The sequence below is a fragment of the Anas platyrhynchos genome, chromosome 22, assembly GCF_047663525.1.
Source record: "Anas platyrhynchos isolate ZD024472 breed Pekin duck chromosome 22, IASCAAS_PekinDuck_T2T, whole genome shotgun sequence".
NCBI classification, from domain to species: domain Eukaryota; kingdom Metazoa; phylum Chordata; class Aves; order Anseriformes; family Anatidae; genus Anas; species Anas platyrhynchos.
In genome coordinates this window covers 1607696-1629386 of record NC_092608.1, presented here as the reverse complement: position 1 = coordinate 1629386, position 21691 = coordinate 1607696, and the positions used below count along the sequence as shown (strand labels likewise).

General features: G+C 53.6%; 1 protein-coding gene and 1 long non-coding RNA gene across 2 annotated transcripts in view; both read right to left on the bottom strand.

Annotated features, from left to right (window-relative positions):
• LOC139999285 (uncharacterized) overlaps positions 1-149 on the bottom strand; it is a 43022-nt gene extending 42873 nt beyond the window's left edge. Inside the window, exon 1 of the long non-coding RNA XR_011804661.1 lies at positions 5-149. This is a non-coding gene — a long non-coding RNA (uncharacterized lncRNA). The remainder of the gene's footprint in view (positions 1-4) is intronic.
• A 4425-nt stretch (positions 150-4574) lies between these two features.
• Positions 4575-21691, bottom strand: part of AJAP1 (adherens junctions associated protein 1) — a 48288-nt gene continuing 31171 nt past the window's right edge. The window contains exons 3-6 of the mRNA XM_027443408.3: positions 20300-20387; positions 18036-18278; positions 16679-16809; positions 4575-12432 (exon numbers count right to left, since the gene is read on the bottom strand). Coding sequence (XP_027299209.3) covers positions 16737-16809; positions 18036-18278; positions 20300-20387 — 404 coding nt within the window. The 3' untranslated portion in view covers positions 4575-12432; positions 16679-16736. The remainder of the gene's footprint in view (positions 12433-16678; positions 16810-18035; positions 18279-20299; positions 20388-21691) is intronic.

Below are 21691 nucleotides of genomic sequence, written 5' to 3'. Positions count from 1 at the left end.
CCACCTGGGCGAGGATGGGGGGCAGCTGGGGGCTGCTGGTCCTGAGCCCTGTGAGCGATGTGGGGATGCTTCAGGCTGTGGAGAGCTGCTGCCCTGGCCGACACGGCCCAGCTGGAATTACATCTGCCTGCTAAAGCGGTGCCGTTTTCCGTGCAGGGATTTTCCTGCTTCGCAGACCAAGCGGTGCTTGGGGCCCTGCTGGCCGTGGAAAAACCCCTTCGTGCTAGCGAGTGTGCCCGCTGCGCTCCCTGCCCAGCCCCAGCTCTGCTTCTGCACCGCCGCACCTGGCTGCTCCCCCCAGCTCGTGTGTGCCTTTGGCTTTGGCTGCATTACGTGCATTATGGTCACGCTTTCGCTTTGCTTCCCCAGGAACAGGTCTGTGGGAGGGTTTCTGTGTTAACATCCACGCTCCACGGTGCACTGGAGCACTACGTGAGAGCACTGAGGTGCTGCTCTCGGCACAGGTACCCCTACAGCCCCTACAGGTACCCCTACAACCGTGGGGTACCTGTGGGGCAGTGCCCCCACTCCCGCTGGCGATGCACTTTAAACCACTGGCCGAGCCCTCAAGCAGTGCGTTTGAGCATCTAGGCATGGCTGCGTGTTGGTGCCGTGACCGCTGGAACTGGAACACCCCCTGCCCGGGGCGGTCGCACCTCCAGGATTAAGCCCTGGTGGGAGAGAGCTGGCTGCCAGCCCTTCCTGGCAGCAGGCGCGAGGGGGGACAGCTGCCTCTGACTCCACGCGAAATCCTCTTTAGATCAAAAGGCGTTTGACTCTGACTAATTTCAAAGCACCTTCTCGCATCCCCAGCCCAATCTCTCGGCTTCCCGGCAGAGCACAAATCCCTGCTGCTGCCGGCGGGTGCAGATCACGGGCCTGTCCCTGTCCCTGTCCCTGTCCCTGTCCCCATCCCCAGCTGCAGCTGCGCTGCAAGAGGGCACCGAGCAGAGAGAGCTTTGGGCACCCAGAGCAGCTCCTGCCACTTGAAACGGGCTGTGGACATCTCCCCCCTCAGCTCTTGCTGCTGCTTCATCCCAGCTTCTCCCATCCCTTCCTGGTGTCAGGGTTTACAGCACGCACCCACGGCACCACAGCTCTGGGGCGCCGTGCCCGTCACAGCGCTGCGTCGGGCACTTTGTTCACGGGGAGCCTGGCTGCAGGCACAGCCTCACAGGGGAGCGTTTTACAGCTCTTCACAACAAATTGTTTGAGGGTACTTTAAACTCTAGTGCTATTACCCATTATCTGTGCCTAATTTTCCGTTCCATCCCCTAACATTTCAATTTCCCCCTTCACTGATCTCCTGCTTTAATAGTTCTTCCAAACTTTGTTTAAGTTGAGAAGTGCCCATTTGGTGCAGTTCCTGCTGCCTCTCCTTCCTTTCTCCACCTCCTTTCCCCTGTCTCACATTTTCTGCTCGCAGACTGTCTCTTTTTCCTTGTTTCCCTGGGAATTTCCCCGCTGGCCCTGCTGCGTGTCCCTGCATGGCCCCCTCGCAGGGAGCCCCAGCTGGACTCTGGGAATGGATTTCATGGACCCTGAGATCCGCTTTTTCTTTTCTCTTCTTCATTTTGTAGTCCTGAAACCTAGCCCAAGTTAACAATGCACTTTTCTGTCCCCAGAGTGCCTTGAGTACTGTGCTTGGACAGAAAACTGTTCAAAATCAATTCAGAGGGTTAAAATGTGGTCCAGTGGTCTCCAGAAAGCAGCGCATCCTTCTGGCCTTTTGTCCTGCCGCTTTGTTTCCTCATTAAATGTGCTGAAGACTTTTGGTTCGCTGCCACTGGTGAGTCTGCGGCGCCTGATTGCTTCCCAGGACCCCAGAGAAAGGATGTTCCCGAGCTCCGGTGCTTGCTGCTCTGCGGGATCGAGCTGTCAGCGGGCTTTGATTCCTTCCAGCAGTGTCTCACCAGGACTCGGCTGGCCCCAAAGGGCTCTCTCACGGCTCGCCAGTTTTCCCTGGCACAGTCGCCCCGGAGGCACCTCGCTGTGTCCGGCACGGCACAGGGAAGGACGGGGTTTGTGCTGACAGGGAGGTGCCCAAATCTCATCCCCCCAAGCACAGCCGGCTCCTTCTCACCAGCCTGCGAGGGGATAAAGAGCTCTGCAACAGGCTCAGGAGAAGATTTCCTGGGCCCCTCCTGCCTCATCCCAGACACCCTGCTGATTCACACCTAGGCAGAGATTTTGGGTGGTCACAGCCCTGCCCTCCCCTCTGTTCGAGAAGTGGCATTGAGACTTCAGGGAATCAATTATTTGACACCAGACAGTGTTAAAACCTGCCAGCCTTGAGAGTAAAGGTGTTATTTGCATTTTAAATGTTAGCTGTGCCTCTTGTTTTCCAGCCACGCGCTTCACCTGACGTGCACAAGGAGTTGGATGAAATCAGAGCACAGCTGAGCACGCACGAGCCCAAGGAGCCAGCTCCTGCTCCTGCGGTGCATGGCTGCAGAAGAGCCCCAGAGTCTCCATTTCTCTACCCAGGAGGGACAGATCTTGAGAAACTGATTATTTATATACAAAGAAAAGAAATAAGGTTCACTGCCACATGTGGATTTTTTTTTTAATATATATTTTTTTAATATATTTTTAAGGAGTATAAGAAAGCCACTTCTTGGTTTGTTGATAAACCAGAAAATGAAACTGGTTTCTCGTGCAAGTGTGCCCACTGTGTAGCTGGTGGGACAGACAGGGTTCCTGGTGATCAGGGACAAGCACTGGGGGATTTCTACCCTGTGTGAGCAGGGCTGGGTGCTGCGTGGGTCCTCCAGCAGGCAGCAGCATGAGCATCGGTACTCACCGACAGAGCCAAGCCAGAGGAAAGCCAACGGTGGCTCACCAGCATCATCCATTCCTGGCCAGATTTGCCTCCTGCCTTTCCAAGCCCCAGGAGAAACCAGTGCAGAAATCACAGAGTAGGCATGAAGGGAGGAGAGGCTTGCTGTGGACGGCAGGATGGTTCCCACCTGGCCGGCTCGTGGGTTGATTGAAAGCAAATTGGTCAACGTGGGGCTTTTCTTTATCAGGGACTGTGATCGTGGCTAATTGCTTCAATGTACAGGTTTATGGGCTGTTACACGAATATTGCTCTTCTCATGGCTTCACAAAACCATTTAATAAATGGGTCTGGCCGCGATCCACTGGTGTGTTTATAGCTGTTGGTCTGGGTGTCAGCACGGAGTCCGAAGCAAGAGGAAGGAAAATACGACTGAGGTATAGATAAGAAAAGAAAAAAGTCAAGCTGTGCTTTTTATGGGCTGAGGGCAAAATGCTGGGCAGCCTTTTAAACTCTGAGAAGCAGGGGGAGATGTGCTGGGGGGACCCCTGAGCTTGGAGGCGATGGGGGGTTTGGGAGAGGAGGCTCAGCCCTGCCTCAGCCCTGTTTTGGGTCAATAAATGCTGCCCCGAGGGGGCACCTCTCACCCGCACCCCTGGGTGCGCTTCTCTGCACCACCCAACCAGCCCTGCCATCCCCCCCAAACCTCCCCCATCCCAGCTCCCTGCCAGCCCTCCATCCCGCCCCGTGGCAGCCCACATCCCCTCCTCTTCAAACTCTGCACGGGAAGGATGATAATAACCCCAAAGGAACTCGGGCGGCGTTTGGGTCTGACAAGGAACTAAGATAAATGTGAGTTCTCAGTTAATATCTTGCTTGCAGTGCGAACAGAGCTACAGGAACAGTGAGGATTTCATTCGGGTAAGTTTATTAAAAATATATAGACGTGTCACTGCTGGCAGGAGTGAGCAGGTCCGAGAGTCCCAGGGATCAAATCACATCAGCGTCAATAAACCCCAAGATTAGATCTAACACCAGCCTGGCATTTGAGTCCTGCTAATCATATCAGCTTGGGCTTCCCAAGCCTTTATTTTAATAACCCCGGCTGGGCACGAGCCCTGCCTTCCGACAAGAGCTGCAGCCTGCTCCTCCTCCCCCTTCCCACCTCCCCTTCTCCCCTCCCCATTTCCCTCTGGGTGAGCAGCTGGGTTTTTGGAGGGACCCCTCATCGACCTTCCCGTCCCAAAGTCCGTGGCTGCTGGCGCCTTCTGTGCCCTTCACCACTGCTACGCCTTCGGGCTCTTCCTTTTCCATGCATTTCTGCCATAATTCAGCTCTCTGCTGAGAGGCTTTGCTGCTCCAAACCGCTTATTACCACAAATTGCCTCGCAGTAATAAAACACTCTCCCCACGCTCGTTATGTTTTGGGCATGCCCGGATGTCTCCGAATGCAAGACCCAGAGCCACAGAGACCAAGGCACCATGCACACGAGCCCCTTGTCCCCTAAAAGGGCTGGGGATGGATTTTGGCTAAGCCTTGTGTGGGCTCGCCAGCCCATGCTGTAGCTGTTGCTTGCCCATGGACACCCAGGGACACCCAGGGACACCCATGCACATCCCACCCCTCTCCCCATCCCCTCTGCTCCAGGCAGTGTCCCTGATCCCCAGCGATGCCGTGCCCACAGGGAGCTAATGGCACTTAAAAGCGGTGTGAAACATGGAGATCTTGGCTGTGAGAGCCATCAGCTCGCATGATGTACTTAAACTTTTAATAAGAAATAGCACTCAATATAGCACATTTCCAGCATTTATTGAACTGAAGTGCCTTCTACTGCTTCAGTGCTGAGCCCTGAAGCCTGTCCTGGATGATTTAAGAATGATCCATCTGGAAAATGATGCAGACAATTTGTTACATCCAGCCAGAGAGCCATAGAAACCACAATAACAAGCTTAAATGATTTCAGCCTTGCTAAATCACCCAGCCCCAGCCAATCTCCCTCAGAGCCACCGCGAGCGCACCGCAGTGGGGTCACCGCCGCCGCTCACAGCTCCTCTTCCCCAGGCTGATGCTCCTCTGGCAGCCCAGCTTGGAGCCAGCAGCCCGGCTCTGCCGCACGTCTTGCAGGGCACGGGGACAGAGGAGCCCTCTCCACTTTCCCCCCTTTCTCCCTATCCTCCCTGCTGCCGAAATAAATAAACAAATAAATAAATAAATAAATAAACCTCTCTTTGCTACTAGGAAACTGCAACCAGATTTGGAAGAGTTGCTCGGTCGGCTCCTCGTTCTGAAGGCAGCATTGTTGCATGTTGATGGTTACTACCTAGCCCTGGATAAATCAGGGATCCATTTTTCAAAATAGCATGTTGATTGATGCTTAAAATATCTCCAGTAATTACTTCGCCCCGGTATAATTATAATAATTAAACTCGGATAATGCTTAGTCCTACTTTTTAACAGAACTGTGCGCTGCGACATCAGCGCGCTCGTGTTTTGTTTTCGGTCTCATTCTGCAGTCTCACCCTGCTGCCAGGCTGAGTCAGCCCGCGGTGGTGGGCGCCGCTCCGGAGGGGGCAGCACCCGGCGGGCCCCAGCCCCGGAGCTCAGCACGGCAGCAGGATGGGTGCCATGCAGCAAGCTGAGCCCCCCAGCACTGCTCCTTCATGGGGTGTGAGCACAAAGCATAAAAAGTCCCCAATAACAGCCCAGCGCCGTGCCGACCGCTCGTTCCTGTGACCGTATGGGCTGCCCATGGCCATCGGAGGCTGCAGCCTGTGCGAGCGACACATGGACGTGTGGCAGCGGCTGCTCCAGCCTTTCAGCTCCTCCTTGGGCTCCAGCAGCTCCCAGCTCCCCGGCTGCACAGCTCAGCACAATATTTCTCCTTTGTTCTCTCTCACAGCAGCGAGGCTTTTGCAACAATTCAAGCTGGTGAGTACTTTTCCGGCTGTGATGAATGGCAGGGAAAGGAGCAAGATCCCGACACTGTATTTCATTCCCTGAAATCCCACTTGTATCTGGAAACGAACCGAGCGCTCTGCCTGATCTATGCAGCATCAGGGCCATTCGCATTCCGTTAGCTTGTACACATCGTCACGGTGATTTAAGATGGCAATTTGGCCCTCAAATGAAGAGCATCTCGCTTTGTCCCTCCCTATTTTCCTATATATTTTCCCATAGAAGAGAGCTTTTGGGAAGAATTTCGACAGGCTGGGGACAGAAGCATCCCTGGCCCTCGCTGCCGCATGCCATTAGGCTGCTGGTTTGACGCAAAAGCCAGGAAGCTCCGCAGCACTGCGGGAAGGGCTTTGCCACCGCCTGGAACTGCAGCCAGCACTCAGCTGTGCCGAGCCGTCCCTCTGCCTCCTCGCTTTATCCCCGCTCCAAAGACCCAGGCTGATCCGAGGCTCCTGCCCCTTTCTAGGTCAGATGGCGCTGGAAGGTGCCGTCCTCCTGTCCCTCGGCGCCTGGGGAGCAGGGGCGATGCCAGCAGGAGCGCAGCAGGGCCACCAAAGCTGTCCCGGTGCCTGCGAGCCCCGAAGAGCCCCTCCGTGCAGCTCCCCGTCTGCAGGCGCACCGCGTCCCGCTGCCGTCTGTCCCGCCAGGCTCCTGTCCGTCTGTCTGTCTGTCTGTCTGTGTCGTGCCATCAGAGCGCAGCTGCGCGGCCGCGGGGCTGGCCCAGCCTGCAAGCTCGACAGCCCGAGTGTGAATTATCGCCGTCCCTATCAGCCGGGATTTGCATACAATAAATATCGCTTTAATACGCATCTGCTGGCGGCAAAAATCCATCTTTATGTAAAACATGTATCTAGGTTAAGCTATTCCATAATGCCTGCTTACCTTATTGCATAGCTGTTTATTTAAAACATCATTAGTGATGTTTAATTAACTCACTAACTGTCCTATTAAAGTTAAATGGCTTCCCTCTTTCCAGCACTTTATCCCTTTCCCAGAGCTGCTCTGTGGACCTCCAGTGTCCAACGGGTGCCAGCGGCTCCCCCCGGCAGGGTCACTTCTGCAGGACACGCGTGTCCCCGTGAACCCAAGGACCCTGCGTGGCGCCGCCTCTGCTAGGGGGTCTCAGGCCGGTGCTGAGCTGCTGGGGACCCTGAGGTGCTCCTGGTGCCTCACCAGAACATTGGGCACGGCCGTACCGACAGCGTGGGGATGGATCTGGGGTGGGCAATCTGCTGTCAGCCTCCCCAAAAAGGCCACTTGTGCAGCAGGGTGGGGAACAGCAGGTATGAGGCAGGGGCACACCAGCACGAAGCGGTGCCTGTGCAGGATGCAGCCCCACTGCCAGCCCCGTCTGTGCTGTCCATGGGGGGAGCCCCGGACCCCAAAAGCCCCCGTTCCCCCCAGGGCGCAGGGATCGTGGAGGAACCGAGTCACGAGCCCGCCGCGCTGTTCTCATATCAGCTTTAATAGCAACATCAGAGTACTAAATATACACAGGGAAATCGGTATAGGGTCGCATTTACAGTGCTTCCAAATACACAGCTTCGAAGTACAGAGACAAATTAAAAAAACACTCCGGAGTAAAATAGTTCACCCGTGTGGAACCGCAGCCAGCCGGTGCCCCAACCCCGCGCCCTGCCCGGGCTCACGAACGAAGGAGCAGTGCCACGAGGGTCGGCTCGGGCTGCCCGGACCACGGGAGGCTTCCCAGGCTCAGCGTTTGTCCAGGCAGCGGCCGTGCCATGGCCGTGTGCGCCAGGACGGGTCCCCGGGGCCGTGCCGCCGCACACGGGTGCGTGCCGGTGTCTCGCCTCGCAGAATTTTCCCAGAAAAAAAAGAAAGAAGTACTCGGTGATGTAAAACCGGTTACAAAGTAAAAGCTGTCTCATGTTAGAAAATGTTTTTTCTTTTTTTTTTTTTTTGGCAAAATAAAAATAAACTGTAAACTTCGCTGTACATGTCCTATCAAACAAAAAAATAAACCCCTCCGAACCTAAAATAGAAGAATCTGGGTCAGGAATCTGTGCCCTTAGTGTACATTTTTTGTGCAACGTATACTTTTTCTCAAAGTAAATATTATCTCCACTCATGACACTGTTAAAAATGTACCTACAAATGCTGAGAATAATCCTTAAAAATGCGTGACAAGCGTTATGAGATCTGGAGACCGAACCGGACCCACGGACGTCTGAAATGGTGAGGGATTTCTTGCTGGTTTTGAAAAATCACTTACAGATTTTATAGCTGGTTGAACGAAAATTCCAACCACATTCATCCTGAAATGGGTGGGCTGAGTTATTATATATATATTTTTCTTCTATTTTATTTTTTTTACAAAATATATAATATGTGTAGAATATCTACTATTTAACTACCATTTTAGCTGAATTACCGTCCTTTGTACCAAGCTGCCAACGGAGAAGAGGTAACCTGAAATCCGCCTTTGCAACGCTCTTATTCATTGTTAAGCCTGTTTCTGCTGTCACTGCTCTACATTTCTGCCTACGCTGGAAACAAATTCGAGTCGCGAGAACCCTGCAGGAGCGCTTCTTCCGAATGGCTTTCCGATTCAATCCGTGATAGGTTGCCCATTTCTCTAGCTGGGAAGACAGAATGAAGGTAAACGATCAGGTCCGGAGAGATGGGCAGCTACCCGGGGCCGTGCGCCAACCAGGGCTTGTTCTCCCCTCTCCTGCTCGCTGCAACCCTCACCCCTGGCCTGATGCCCCCCAACGCCTGCCGGGGGTGTCCCCACTTCCAAATTGATGGGACCAGCGGTGTCCCCGCAGCCTGCCTGCTGCCAGGGCACGGGGGGGGGCTCAGCCAGGGGCTCCCTGCCCCATGCAGAGGCCAGCAGGCGTTCCTGGCCCTTTGGAGGGCACGCGGGGAGGGGGCTTTTTCCCATTCCCCCAGACGAGGCAGAGCCACAGCAAACCACAAGTACACCACGGCACGGCTGGGGGGTTTTGCAGCCTTTCGGCAGCTGTGATAGGTTTCTCGATAACTGCTAAGGGACTAAGAAACCCATAAAACGAACCGAAAAGAAAAGAAGCTAGCTGGAAGCTTATGGCAGAGCAAGTACCCAAACTCTTTTTCCAAGCTGCCAGACCTTGGGCCAGCAAATGCCTGCACCGAGCGCGATCCGACCCACGAGGGCGAAGCACAACGCGCCCAGCACGGTGCTGCAGCGGGTGCCACCACCCCGGGACCCCGGGGACATCGTAGGGGAGTGGCGCCGACCCCAGCACTCAGAGAACCCCGGCACAGAGGATGCAGAGCACGGCGCCGCACTGGAGGGTGGAACATCTCCTGCTGCCGATGCAATGCAGCTTGGCTGGAAAACTGGCTCAGCTGCCGAATGACAACAGAAAAATCCTTTCTCAAGGCCTCATTCTCCAAATGCGCACGAATCCTTCTCGTCCTAGCACAGGAGCCAGCCCCTGCTGCTCTGGTGAGCAGTTCCAGCAAACCCCACGTACCCGGCGGCACGAGCATCTGCAAATCCTCCCCCGTTATTGCTGAGTAAGCTTTGGGCCGGCGCAAGTCAATGAAACCTGGAGCAGTTACCACCAGCTCAGGACGAAGCGTTTTGTGCTGAAAGGAGTCCGCTCGGCGCCACAACCTGGTGCTGCAACAGCCAAAAGACCTCGAGGCGAGACGAGGTGGCCGCAAGGTGGCAAAGCTAATGGGTGAGCGTGCCTGCAGGTCCCATGCCTGCTTTTTCCCTCGTCTAAAAGATCTGCTCAAACAGGTCCATTCCACGGAAATACAGCTTGGTGTTTTCATTTCGGGATTGGATTTTTTTTTTGGCTTTCATCAATAGCAGGGGATGAAATAAGCACGGTTCATTTCTAGTTACTACAAAAAAAACATCGGGATGCTAGAGTCCTGCCTTGTAAATCTCCACATCTGCAGCTCTGGTCCTTCCTTCTTTCCTTCCTTCCTTCCTTCCTTCCTTACTGGCAGTTGTTCCTTTTATTGGTGTGCTTGGCATGCATAGGGATGTGAGGATTTCTCTGATAAAGTGCAAGTGCTGTTGGTCCTTATAAATAAGGGAAGATTGTGCATCTACTTTTGTCTCCTGGTTCACCGCCGAGCAGTCTCTGGGTGGCCAGAACGTGTCCTTCTGCAACTGTGCGGAAAGCTCACGCAAGTCCTGCTGTCGGAAACCTGCCCGAGCCATCTGAGGTTGGAGTTATTTGCCTTCTCTCTCTCCCTGACACACAGACACGCGCACAGACACACAGACACACGCGTCCCCCCCCGCCCCGGGGCTCCCCCATGGTGGGGACCAGCTCAGGGGGGGCCCCGCTCCCCGTCCCTGCCACCCCGCGGCTCCGCCTGGCCGAGCTGCTTCAGCCGGCGGCTTCTCCAAATGCAGAAACACATCCCGCTGCTTCAGAACGGCCGGGAACAAGGGAGCCGAGATAGATTTTATGGTGTCAAATCGCTACCAAGATTACACTGGAATACCCACAAGAACTACGCGGTGCAGCCAGCAGGTACAAAGAAATAGGAAGATCAATGGGGAAAGCACAACACGCAACCGCAGAGCTGGAGTGGGCTGATGCCGGAGAAGTGAGACAAAGAAGGGAAATTCAAGCACTGTGGTAGCAGGGAGAATTTGCACAGGCTGCACCGTTTACAGCAGTAAAACACGAAAGCCCCAATGCAGGCTGTGGGGAAGGAATGATGCCGAAACCTCGCTGCCCCCCGAGGGGCTGCCCCACTCCGTGGTGCTGGGGTCCCCCAGTGGGGCTGGGGTCTCCGTGGCCACCCGTGCCCACCTTGCCCACCACTGCCGCAGAAGGAACGGGCTTGGGCACAGCACCAGGTCCATACAGGCAGGATGAAAACCCCACGCCTGGTGTCTGGCTGCTCCTGCCCCACACAGCCACCAGAAGTCGAGGCAGGGCGGGCGCAGGATGCTCCTCCAGGTTCATCAAAGCCACAGGGAACACTGCCAGCACCTTCAGAGATGTTTGCTTCAAACCCACATGTCTGGCAAGGAAGACTTCTTCCCGGGACAGCTTCCAAAAACGAGGGGAAAACAATCCGGACTGTATAACCCCATCAGAAAAGGACAGAAAACGATACAGAAACAAGAGACTGCACGTGTGGCTATGCGCAATACCAGAAGTTCCTACTTCCTTTTTTTTTTTTTTTTTTTTGAACTGCACACTTACAATAAGGAAATGGAGCTGGGTAATTAGCGGATGAGGAGGGATGCGTTATCTGGATAATTCTAAAAAACCGTTAATATTTAGGAAGGGTGGTTTACAAAAAGAACCGGAGGACTTTGGTCTGAACTCTTCTGTCCTTTCCACTCACGTAACTCCGAAGCAGCACAAGGGGAAACCATCTCAGGGCCGCCAAGCAGAGGGCTGCACCCGCACGGACAGACCCAAGCAGCAGGGCTGGTGCACGGTGTGCGCACCCCAGCAGGAACGGGTTTCTAGCGCAGCAGCCTGAATCTGAGCCCCAAAACCCAACTCCCCTGGCAGAACGTCGCCCTTGCATCGTCTTCCCCTGGGAACCTCACTGGGGATGCTCGCTTTTGCCCCCTGCACAAGATGTGCAATTCCTTTCGGGTGCTCTCAGTGACCTCCTGCCCCTGCGGACCCCGCGAGCAGGGGCCGGGCTCCCCAGCCTCACCGGCCTCCCTCCCATCTCCCCCCCAACAACGGGGCACAGCTTTATGTCACCTTCAATTCAGAAGTCATTCTCCAGGAGACAAATGACCCCTCTGACCCCTGAAATCCGTCTCCTGGGGACGTGTGCCAGCAGAGGTGGCAGATTAGACGGAGCACAGCACGACGGCACGGGACAGCCGAGCCCCTCGGGTGGTCCCCAGGGGGGGGGACACGCAGCACGAGCTGCCCCCAGTGCTCGCAGCCAGCCCCGGCCCCCACCGCCACCACGGCCCATCACCCGCCCGCTGCTGGAAATGTGTTCCCGAAACAAAAAGGAAAAACTCTATATATATGTATACATACATATATATGTTTATACATACACACACACATATATATATGTATATGTCTATCTATATATACACGGATAGGTTGGAAAGGCAAGCTGCCAAAGTAGAAAACATCGGTTTAACTAGGTCATAGTATGCGTGTTAAAGAAATCAGACTTTTAGCCCATGACATTTTCTTTAAAAATGAGTATTTAAGATCTTCAAAAATTGCTACAGTACAAAAAGTGTTTGTGTGTGTATATATATTTCCTCTGTGTATATATCATATGTATGTATGTATATGGACCAGAATTAACGACCCCATCAGAAGAGACGCCCCACCCCTGTCCTCTGTAGCATTTCTGTGTTACTGACTTAGCTTCTGCTTCTCGCGAAGTCTTTTGCATCAGTACATGGCACATAATGGTATTATTGGCACAGGTTCAGAATCGTAGTCCGTATCCCAAGCTCCAGATGCTCAGTCCTGCTCCTTTCAGTTTTTCTCGGTTTCCTCTTCCTTCACGGGATTCTTCGCTCGCACATTTTTTACTCTTCTCCAAAAAAATGCGCTCTTTGAAAAATGCAGTTACCTATAGGCGTGTTCATTTTTATAAAAATATATTTGGCCCATAGAACGCTGCTCTTTGAGTCTCCTACTGGTAAACAGAAATGGTAGGTACAGGTAACCCATTATTTTTTAATTTTTTTTTTTTTTACAGGTTCACCAATGGAATCCTGTTAAGGATGAAAAGAAAAATAAAGAGTGAGTCAGAACAGGGAAATGCATCCCAACTTGCATCAATTCTTTTACGCTTTTTTACCCATTTTTACCTGTACCCAAACCACTGCTATCAAGCACAACCCCCCCACACCCGGCAGCATCCACCCTCACGCGATGGCTGGGTGTCCCCTGGCAGGTGACAGTCCCTGGCCCCCCAAATCCCCCCCAGTTCCTGACAATCCTTTGGGACCAGCCTGCTCCTCCTGCCACCCTGGGGCAGCCCCAGCTCGGCACTGCCCTCCTCTCATCATTTCCAAGGGCAGCCTGCAAATTAGGATGCAGCTTCCTACACGCAGGGGGCACGGAGGAAGCTGCTGGTGAACAGTGGGAGTGACTAAGAGGCTTAGGTGTGCCTTACTGCACACTTTTATCTCCCCAGTGCGTTTTCCAAAGCGTAATTTATTGCTGATAATTCTCAAATTCTGGAGCTTTTCATACTCGGGCTAAGAGCATCGAGTGCTCTGGCAGATGAGAAGGCGATGATGAGCACTAACAAGATTTTCTAAAGTTAAATGCCCTAAAGAAATCAATAGAGAATTGGTTAAGCATCAAAACCAGAAAGCCTATTGAAGTTCCTCTTAAGCTATTTATTTGCCATCTTCTGACAGATCTCTCCCTACGTAATCTTTAAACCTTTATGCGAGGACAATTACTCCCCATCATTAGTGTGGCCATTTGCTTTATGTGGATGTGGCTCCAGGTACATCACTGCGTTGTGTTACAGCTGAGCACGACGTGATGGCTCCGTGCGAGCTCTACCTGCAGCCCCACGCTGGAAACGCTGCCCACAGCGTGCCCCCAACATACAGGTCCTCACCAGCACCCCAACCTCTGACTAGCTGGCGATAGGCATCCAGAAATGCAATATATTTTCTGTTCCAGGGTTTTTCTTCAACGCTATTTTTAAGCAAAATGCCCAGCGTACACCCTCTCGATGCAAACACTGAACTAATTAGCTAGGCAGATTTTACAGAATCCTTAATCTCTTGTACCAGGGCTGTGCTGGGAATGGTGTTATTTCTCAGAAGACAAGCCTGGATTTTTTATGATGACTCATTATCTGTTAATGTTAATACAAACCATTTGCTGTTGTTAGGCAGAATGGGGCCATCGCAGCAGCTGCTTGCCATGTTCAAAGCTCAGAATTACCATACAATACTGTAAATTTGGACTGTTTTCTGAAAAAGCTAGGGTCAGATCAATGTTATAATACCGGTAACATTTCAAAATCTCACAGGACCACTTCTCTAATACTGATGCTGAACATGTACGTGGTGCTGGATGAATACTATTTAATGCATGCATTGCAGGATGTAAAATTTATATTGTATTCCAAATAGCCTCTTTGTGCAAAGTAGGTCAGCGCTTGATCAACCTTACAGATTTTCGTATAATCTCATTCCATGGGGTTTTTCAGTCAAAGAGAGTGGGATTAAGGACAAGAATAATGCGAAATACCAAACTTGATTTGAGAAAGCCCAGGCCAGAGCAAAATCCAACCAAAGCAGCTCCGCTGCTGCGGCTCCTGGCCGAAGCCCCAAGCCTTTGTGTGTCCCCAGACCCCACGGCTGGAGGGGGCTTGAGCTGTTCCCCCAGGCGAAGGCCAGTGCTGAGCTCCTCAGCAGCCTCTGCCACCTTTTTCCTTTGGGTCTGCAAAACCTTTGCCCTGGATCCCAAGTGCCAGGAGCCACCCCAGGCTGTCCACAGCCCCGAGGGCTGCAGGGACGGTATTGGGCTGGCACAAATGCTTTAACTGACCACTTCGCTGTTCTCAGAAAACAGCCTTGGGCCACGCCACTGCAGCATCTGTTTGCCAGGCTGCTGGGAACGGGCAAAGCCCCCTGCTTTAAGTGCAGGAACAGTCGGCGTGCTGCCTTCTGCATAGGTGTGACACTCATCTACGAGAGTGCTCCGGAGGGGGTTGATGGCAGGCAGATGAAATCTGCTGGAAAACTCCAGCAGCTGTTCAGTGTGCTGGGAACTCTGCTCTTCAGAGGGCCACCGCCGTGGCAGGGACCACTCCGGTGTCACGTAAGCCCTGAGAACATCTCATACTGGCAGGGGATGAACTTGACCTCAGGAAATAAAATCAACATCTGCTTGCGATGTAACCAGATGAGTGTCACCGGGTTTCCTTACAAAATCCCCGTGCTACCTGCTCCGAACTGGAGCCCATTGCACGGTGCCACCCCTGACCCTGCAGAGACCAAGAGGTGTGTACCTGTAAAGTCCCTGTTAAACTCAAACCAGCCTCCCAGTGCTCATCTATTTAAAATTTCCGCATGTTCTCTCAGCTCCTGCCATCCTGCCATCCTTTTCCCTGGCCACGTAATCTGTCTTGTGCCTCGAGCTCTGAGTCTACACGTTTGGTAGTACTAATTTGCTTATTAGAGAGCTAAGAGCTGTGAAGTGCCATCAATTAATACTTGTAAAGTACTCCGAGCCTTTCCAAGGGAAGACGTTTCCAGCACCAAGGCTGGTGTGGCTTCTAAACCCCATGGACTGCACGGTGCCCTGCTCAGGGGCTGCCTCGTGGCCATCCTTCCCCTGCAAACACGGCAAGGAATGGGTGGGAAACAAAGCTGGGACCAACCTGCAGCCTTCCACCTCTGCTGAGGTGTGTCTGTCAGTCACCTGCAGGCAGCTTTGCTGGCTTGCTTTGTAAGCCAGCCAGGAAAACGTTCCCACCTCCAGAGGAGATGCAGCCTGAAGCAGCTGAGAGCCTGCCAAGCACCTTTTCCAGCACCCTCTGCTCCAGGAACGAGAGCTGTTAAGGCGTCCCCAGCTCTCCCTGCCCGTGGCAGTGCCTGCCTGGTGTCAGCACAGCGAGACCACGACAGGGGACAACCTACACGCCGAGCTTCCTCACCACCATCAGCTACGCCATCTGCTCTCAGGTTTTACCTTGCACAGTGACTTGGGAAAAAGAAATTTTGGTCTACGACACGTCCTGGGCAGGAGGTACAGGCACACGCTGGGACATGGAGCTGTCCTGGTGCATGCACACCTGTGCACACACAGAGAAGGGTTTTTGGACTAATCTCATTTTGTTAATTATTACTGAAACCAAACAGAACTTTATAAGTGATTGGAGCACTATTACAGAGCTAATGATCCAGGTAAAATTTGGATAGATTTTTCCAGAGCGCGTCAATACGTGTTTCATGGATTCCATGAAAACAGGTCAATGAGAATTTCAAGGATTTAATAATGGGCTGGCTTTAGACTATTTAAAGAAATCTATTGAAATGATTGAGGACTCGTTCTTTGGCACAGAATTACACAGGACCTTGAAAACCAGTGGTGGGGATTGCCCGTTTCCTACAGTGGGCGAGTCGCTCTCCTTCAGGCACCTGAGCTGCTGCTGACGTTTAAGTGTGATTGGGTTGGGTTTCGTTTTGCTTTTTATAAAGCAAGGGACAGACTTCACAATCTACAAAGCTTAGGGTGTAAAGGCATAGTAGGCTACTGCTGTTTGTTTTTTAAGCGTGTGCCTGCACGTGCTGTTGAAGACAGTGCAGAAACTGTCCCCAAAGTGTCCTGCAGCCGATCCTTGCTCACCAGCACAAGCTCTCTGGCCAGGAACCTTTGCACTTCATCTCCTCCAGACAGTGGCCACACAAAACCAGAGAAATAATGATAGAACACTGATCGATGGGGAGTAAGAGCCTGTCCTAACTGAAGAGGAAAAGCTCTCTGGGCTCCCCCCAGGAAGGCTCCCTCTGTTCCCAACCCCTGCCTCCTACCCAGCCAGGTGCGCGCCTCACCTGGGCTGCCCAGACACAGCCACGAGCACAGCAGAGACCATTAACTTTTTATTCCTTTTCATTCTAATCTAATTATCTCTGTGTTCAGTAGCCGAGTGTAATGTTAAACAGGCTATTCTGAATAAGGTCCAGCCAGGGAAGACTGGAAATTTCATTTCCACGGAATCTGTGGTTCATTACAGCAGGGACTTGGGACAGACCACTTAATGTACCCGAGCGCGTGGCTCGAGCTGGCACGGCTGCCCCCGACCTCATCCCATGGCACACGGTGAAGTGCCACCTTCACCAGAACAAGGAGGTGAAAACAGCCCAAGCTAACTAAAAAAAAACAACACACAAAGCAAACAACACAAAAGAAAAAAAAAATCTTCTGATTTTTGAGAGCGACTTCTACCGAAGGCACCGCGCGGGGGCTGCTCGGGGTGGTACCTACCAGGAAACAGCCACACGGCGTCTGCCCTGCCCCGGGAAGTAAAACAGGCTTCGGCCAGTCAGCAGGAGATTTCAAACCATTTCTCAGACACAAAGGCCACAGGAATAAGATGCCGATCAGAAGACGAGGGTCTGCAGCGAGCAGAAAAATGGGCTTGCGCGTGCCGGTGCATAACACGAGCAAGCCACAGAGGCCTGCTGCACAAATCAGCTTTTCAGAGCAAGAACAAACCTCTGGAGCAATGCTTTCGGGGGGGGCTTATTGGCCTTGGAAACCAGGGTGGTGCAAAGCAGAGAAAGAAGCAGAAAAGGGTGTCCTGCAAAGTCATGTTTCCCCCTCTGAACAAGCACCTTGTAGCGCAGCCAGGCCATGTCCCTCTGGGGGCAGCCCCATTTCCCCAGGTGGCCGTGATGCCTGTGCCACTTGCAGGGCTGTGCATCACCTCCATGGGGCTGCAGGGAGCGTGCCCAGGCCAATAAAACCACGCAGAAAGCATTGCCTTGAGGCAGACAAGCAACGAACCCTCCCCAGACAGGTGGGGAAGCAGAGCACCGTGCCCCCCACCATCCATTCACACACACACAGGCTCAATGAAATGGTTTGAAAATCAGGCACGTTCTCTGCCTTCCAGCATCAGAGGAGACAATACGCACGCAGACGATGGTTAGAAGGGTGCCTGGTAAGTTGCTGCCTTCCAGGCTTGTGTCCCTCATGCAGCTGGACCCCGGCTGCGGGCAGCAGCCCAGCCGCAGCGCACGCAGGACCCGAGCACCTCATCAAGTTGCTCATCTCCTCCTCACAAGCCTCCCACGGCTCCCTCCAGCTTTGCCAGCAGAGATGAGGGCACTGCACGGAGCAGCCAAAAGCACTGCTGTAGTGGAACGAGCCCAGCCCCAGGGAAGGGTCCCCCCGGTCCCCCCTCCTGCAGCGAGGGGCACGCAGAGCCACGGCTCGCCGGTCTCGCACCTTGCTGTCAGCTCCCATTATGCCCCCTTGTTAACGTATCATTATTTCGTGCCAGACAAATGGTTCACTCGGTTCTCGCCGCCTGCTCCTTCATTAATCACACCGCTCATTCACAGCCGAGCGGCTCTTTAGGTGCCACTTAGAGGACAGCACAAATTCCGCGAGATGGATCTGAGGAACATTTACTTGCCGGAGGCGGAGGCAGGGAGCTGAGAAGCGTGCGGTGGAAATGCTGCCGGGGCTGGATGAGAGGTGCTCAGGGTAAGGGCAGCTGACACCGCAAGGATGGGGCACAGCAGGAGAGCTGAGCAGGACCGGGGCAGCCTTCCCCACCCGGGCACGGGGACCCCAGTGCCAGAGGTGCACGGGAACACGTCGGGCATCCCCTCACCTGTTTCCATTGTACGTCGCTTTGTAATCTCCGGGTGAGTGCAATGCCTCCTCCGTGTAGACGGGCACCGGCGTCCTGACACACTCGTGGGAGCACTGCAGCGTTTCGTTGTAGGCTGTGAATATGTCCAGGCTGCTGGGCACGCGGGCGGGGGTGAAGTCGGTCAGGTTCTGGCAGCTCTCCTCCTGCTGATTGATTTTGCGTTGGTGGCTGTTGCGCCGCGTGGTCCCGCTCTGCGCGCAGCTGGGGCGGCGAGGAGAGGAAGAGAAAAAACACGACACAAAACACGGCGCTGACGCTTGGAAGGAGAACTCGCCTTATCGGCCATTAATTATACATCATTCGATATTAGATTACAATGCAGGCACTTTGGAAAGATCAGCCGCAATCAAGCAGTCATTCCGCTTTATTTATTTATTTATTTTTTTAACGATCAAATTTAAATTTTAAATATAAGCTTTTAACTACCCGAAGAATTACTTAGCGAGTCACACGTTTGTATCTGCGGGAAATGAAAGCCTTATTTTAAAATGAAAAAAAAAAAAAAAAAAGCAGATGAGAACAATTAAGTTAAACCCCTTCTATTTGGGAGGCATCAAAAGGCTTTAATTATTGGCATAAATAACTCCAGAAATGTGTCTGACACCCAGAGCTATTCTTCCCCAGCAGGGCTGGGTGAGCACCCTGGGCACGGCTGGTGGCCAAATGGCTAGCGGGGGCCAAAAGCCCGGGGGAGAGCGGGTGGAACCGCTCACACACGAGGGGTTCCTGGCACATTTGCAGCAGGAGCAGCAGCACCCAAAGCGCACACCCTGCATGCAGCCGGCACCCACCCGCCCTGCCCAAGGGGGGCCCGCAGCACCCCGCGGGAGGCGCAGCCGGCGTCCCACTTGGTGCTGGTGACTGATCTGGGTCAGCCCTGCCAGCTCACCGCGTGCTGCTCCCCAGCCCTCGCTGCTCTGCCTCTCACACACAAGGAGCCCGAGCTGCACGAGGGAACCAGGCTCGTGCCGGGAAATGCCAGAGCTGAGCTCGTGGGGTGCCGGTTTTCTGCCGGTGCCACAGCCGACTGCGGGCTGAGCTTGCCTGCATGCATTCCCCAGCAGGTGCCCAATTCACTCACTGCAAACAAATTCTGCTCGTCACCCACACCAATCACCCTTCTCCCCCTCTCCTTTTTTGCTTCAGCGTTTGGCTGCTCGAGCTGTCCCGCTGAGCTGTGGCCGGCCAAGCCACGGTGCCTGGGCACACAACGACCTCCTTGGGTCTGCCTGGCAGCACCTGTGCCAGCCCTTTTTGCTCCACGGCACTTCAAAAAGCTTTGCCTCCCAGTAAGCAAAAACAGGCTTTTAATCAACCCGTTTTTCTAACTTACTTCCAGGCTCAGGGGCTGATTTCTGTGGTGCCCGCAGGGAGCACCAGGCTCCCGTGGGCAGTGGGGGGCACACCACAGCGGGGCTGGGGGTGGCGGTGGGAGAAACCCAGGGGCAGAGACCCCAGGGCTGCCCGGGCCAGCAGCACCACGCTGCGGCTCTCCTCGTGGTCCCAGAGGTGCAGCAGCAGCATTACACCCAGCAACACTGACCTCAAAGTAGGCCAGTTTCTCTGGGAAAATAGGTAAAGTCACGAGTGCCCGAAGCGAAAAGCTAACCTATTTTACCAGACGCGCAGCCATGTTAAGGGAATAAATGAGAGCAAATTAAGCTAGAGGAGCACACGAACACTCCAGGGGATGGGCACACTTAGATCTGGCACCATCCAAGGTGCTGGGATGAAGCATTTCAGCCCTGGAGCCGCAGGAGAGGCTGGAGAACAGAAGCGCAGCCTGCGGAGCCATGCGGGTGCACTGAGGAGCAGGGCAGCTCTCGCCACCTGCTGCCATAGAAGGCAGGGTTTTGACGTCACCAGATGACATCACTGCAGGGATCTGGCACTAGTCAGTCACCGAGCAGTGACACACAAATGTCCCTGTGTGAATTCAGGCCCCTTGATCCTCACCACCCGCTCACATCAGACCACAGACTTGGAGAAAGAGGTGGGGTGTTCACCCAAAGCCACCCGGGCGCAGGGAGTGGGCAGGGGGTGGCTGGGGACCTTTGGGGCAGTTTCCGTGTAAAAACCACTTTATCCTGGGACGCCTTTCACAGCCCATCTCGGCTGCTGTGTGCTCCCAGCAGGGAAGGCTCCCAAGGTTGCAGCCCTCACCCCTGACCACCCCATCCAGCAGCACCACCCCATCAGGGCTCACCCCCAAGAGGCCTTACCAGTTTTTTAAGACAAGAGTTGTTATCAGAGCAGCTATGACCATGATGAGGGACACTGTAATAGTGATTATCTGATGGACTGCCAGACCTGCAAAGAAAAAAAAAAAAAGAAACATCAGAGAGAGCGAAGATGGGAACCCAAGGGGCTGCAGGGTAACACCGAGCAGAACCCACAGCCTCGTGAGATGTGCCCAGCTCAGCCCCCCCAGCTCCAGCAGGAGGAAAATGAAAGCTCCCACTGTGTGCACACCTCCGAGATGCTCCCACGAGCCCCAGGGTGCCCCATCACATCCCCTGCCCTCATCCTCCCAAAGCCCTTCCCCGGCACGGGGCTGGTGAGCAGCCCGCGGGCAGCGCAGCTCCTGCAATTCTCCCTCCTGCATTACATAAAATAATCTTTAAACCGGGCTTCTCCTTTTCTATCCTCTCAAGTATGTTCCTTGTCAGCATGAATTAGGCACGAAGAACGGAAGAAATGTAAAGACGCATACCCTCTGGGATGGAACGGGAAACTTGCGCGCAGCCTTGCAGTGGGTGCAGGATTAACCAGAGATAATAATTACAGCACTAACTGCGGCTCACTTAAGAAGGTCGGATGGGCTCATTTTCTCCTAATTCACCTTACACAGGGTATAATTTTGGCTCGTGTATCATTCCTAATGAGCAGTTTGGAAACAAAAGCATCTCAATGTACAGTATGTTTGTGATTTGGTGCTGCTTTACAGTCACAATTTCGTAATGAAATGATTTTCCTGGCTGCAGCCCAAGGATGTGCTATTTTTCACAAACAGATGTTGCAGCTCCTGATGGATGATGTTTTTAATAAATAAATAAATGTTAGCATGACAGGAAAATGAGCAGTTTTATATATTTATGTCTATATATAGATAAAGATATGTATCCGTACAATACATACGTAGTGTTCCTGGCTCGTGTGGGTGTGCGTGGCAAGGAAATTGCTTCTTCCCATGCAAGAGCATGACAAACCCCAGCTAGCTGCCTGCAGGCGAAGCCAGAGAGAGCCCACAGAGCCACCTTGACGTGCCCAGCCCCACCAACATCGTGCCGGGAGGTGGTGGCACAGTGGCCAGCAGCTCTCCGGAGCCAGCTCAGTGCTGCATCTCCAGCTCCAGCAGCCGTATGCACCACATCTGGGTGCTGCTCTGCTGCCTTCTCGCAGAGAATAACAGTTTGGGCTCCCTTCGGATTTGTTATCTTGCCTTCCCCCTGCTCACCAGGGCTTTCACATCCCTACCTTTAAGACCTGTCAATGCAGAGAAGCTGCTCGAGTCCAGCCCGGCTCCCAGGGCAGAGCTGCCACCTCCCAGGGGCACGCAGGTACCCAAAGCCTCCTCAGCCCACACAACACTGCAGAACTGCTAATTCCCCAAA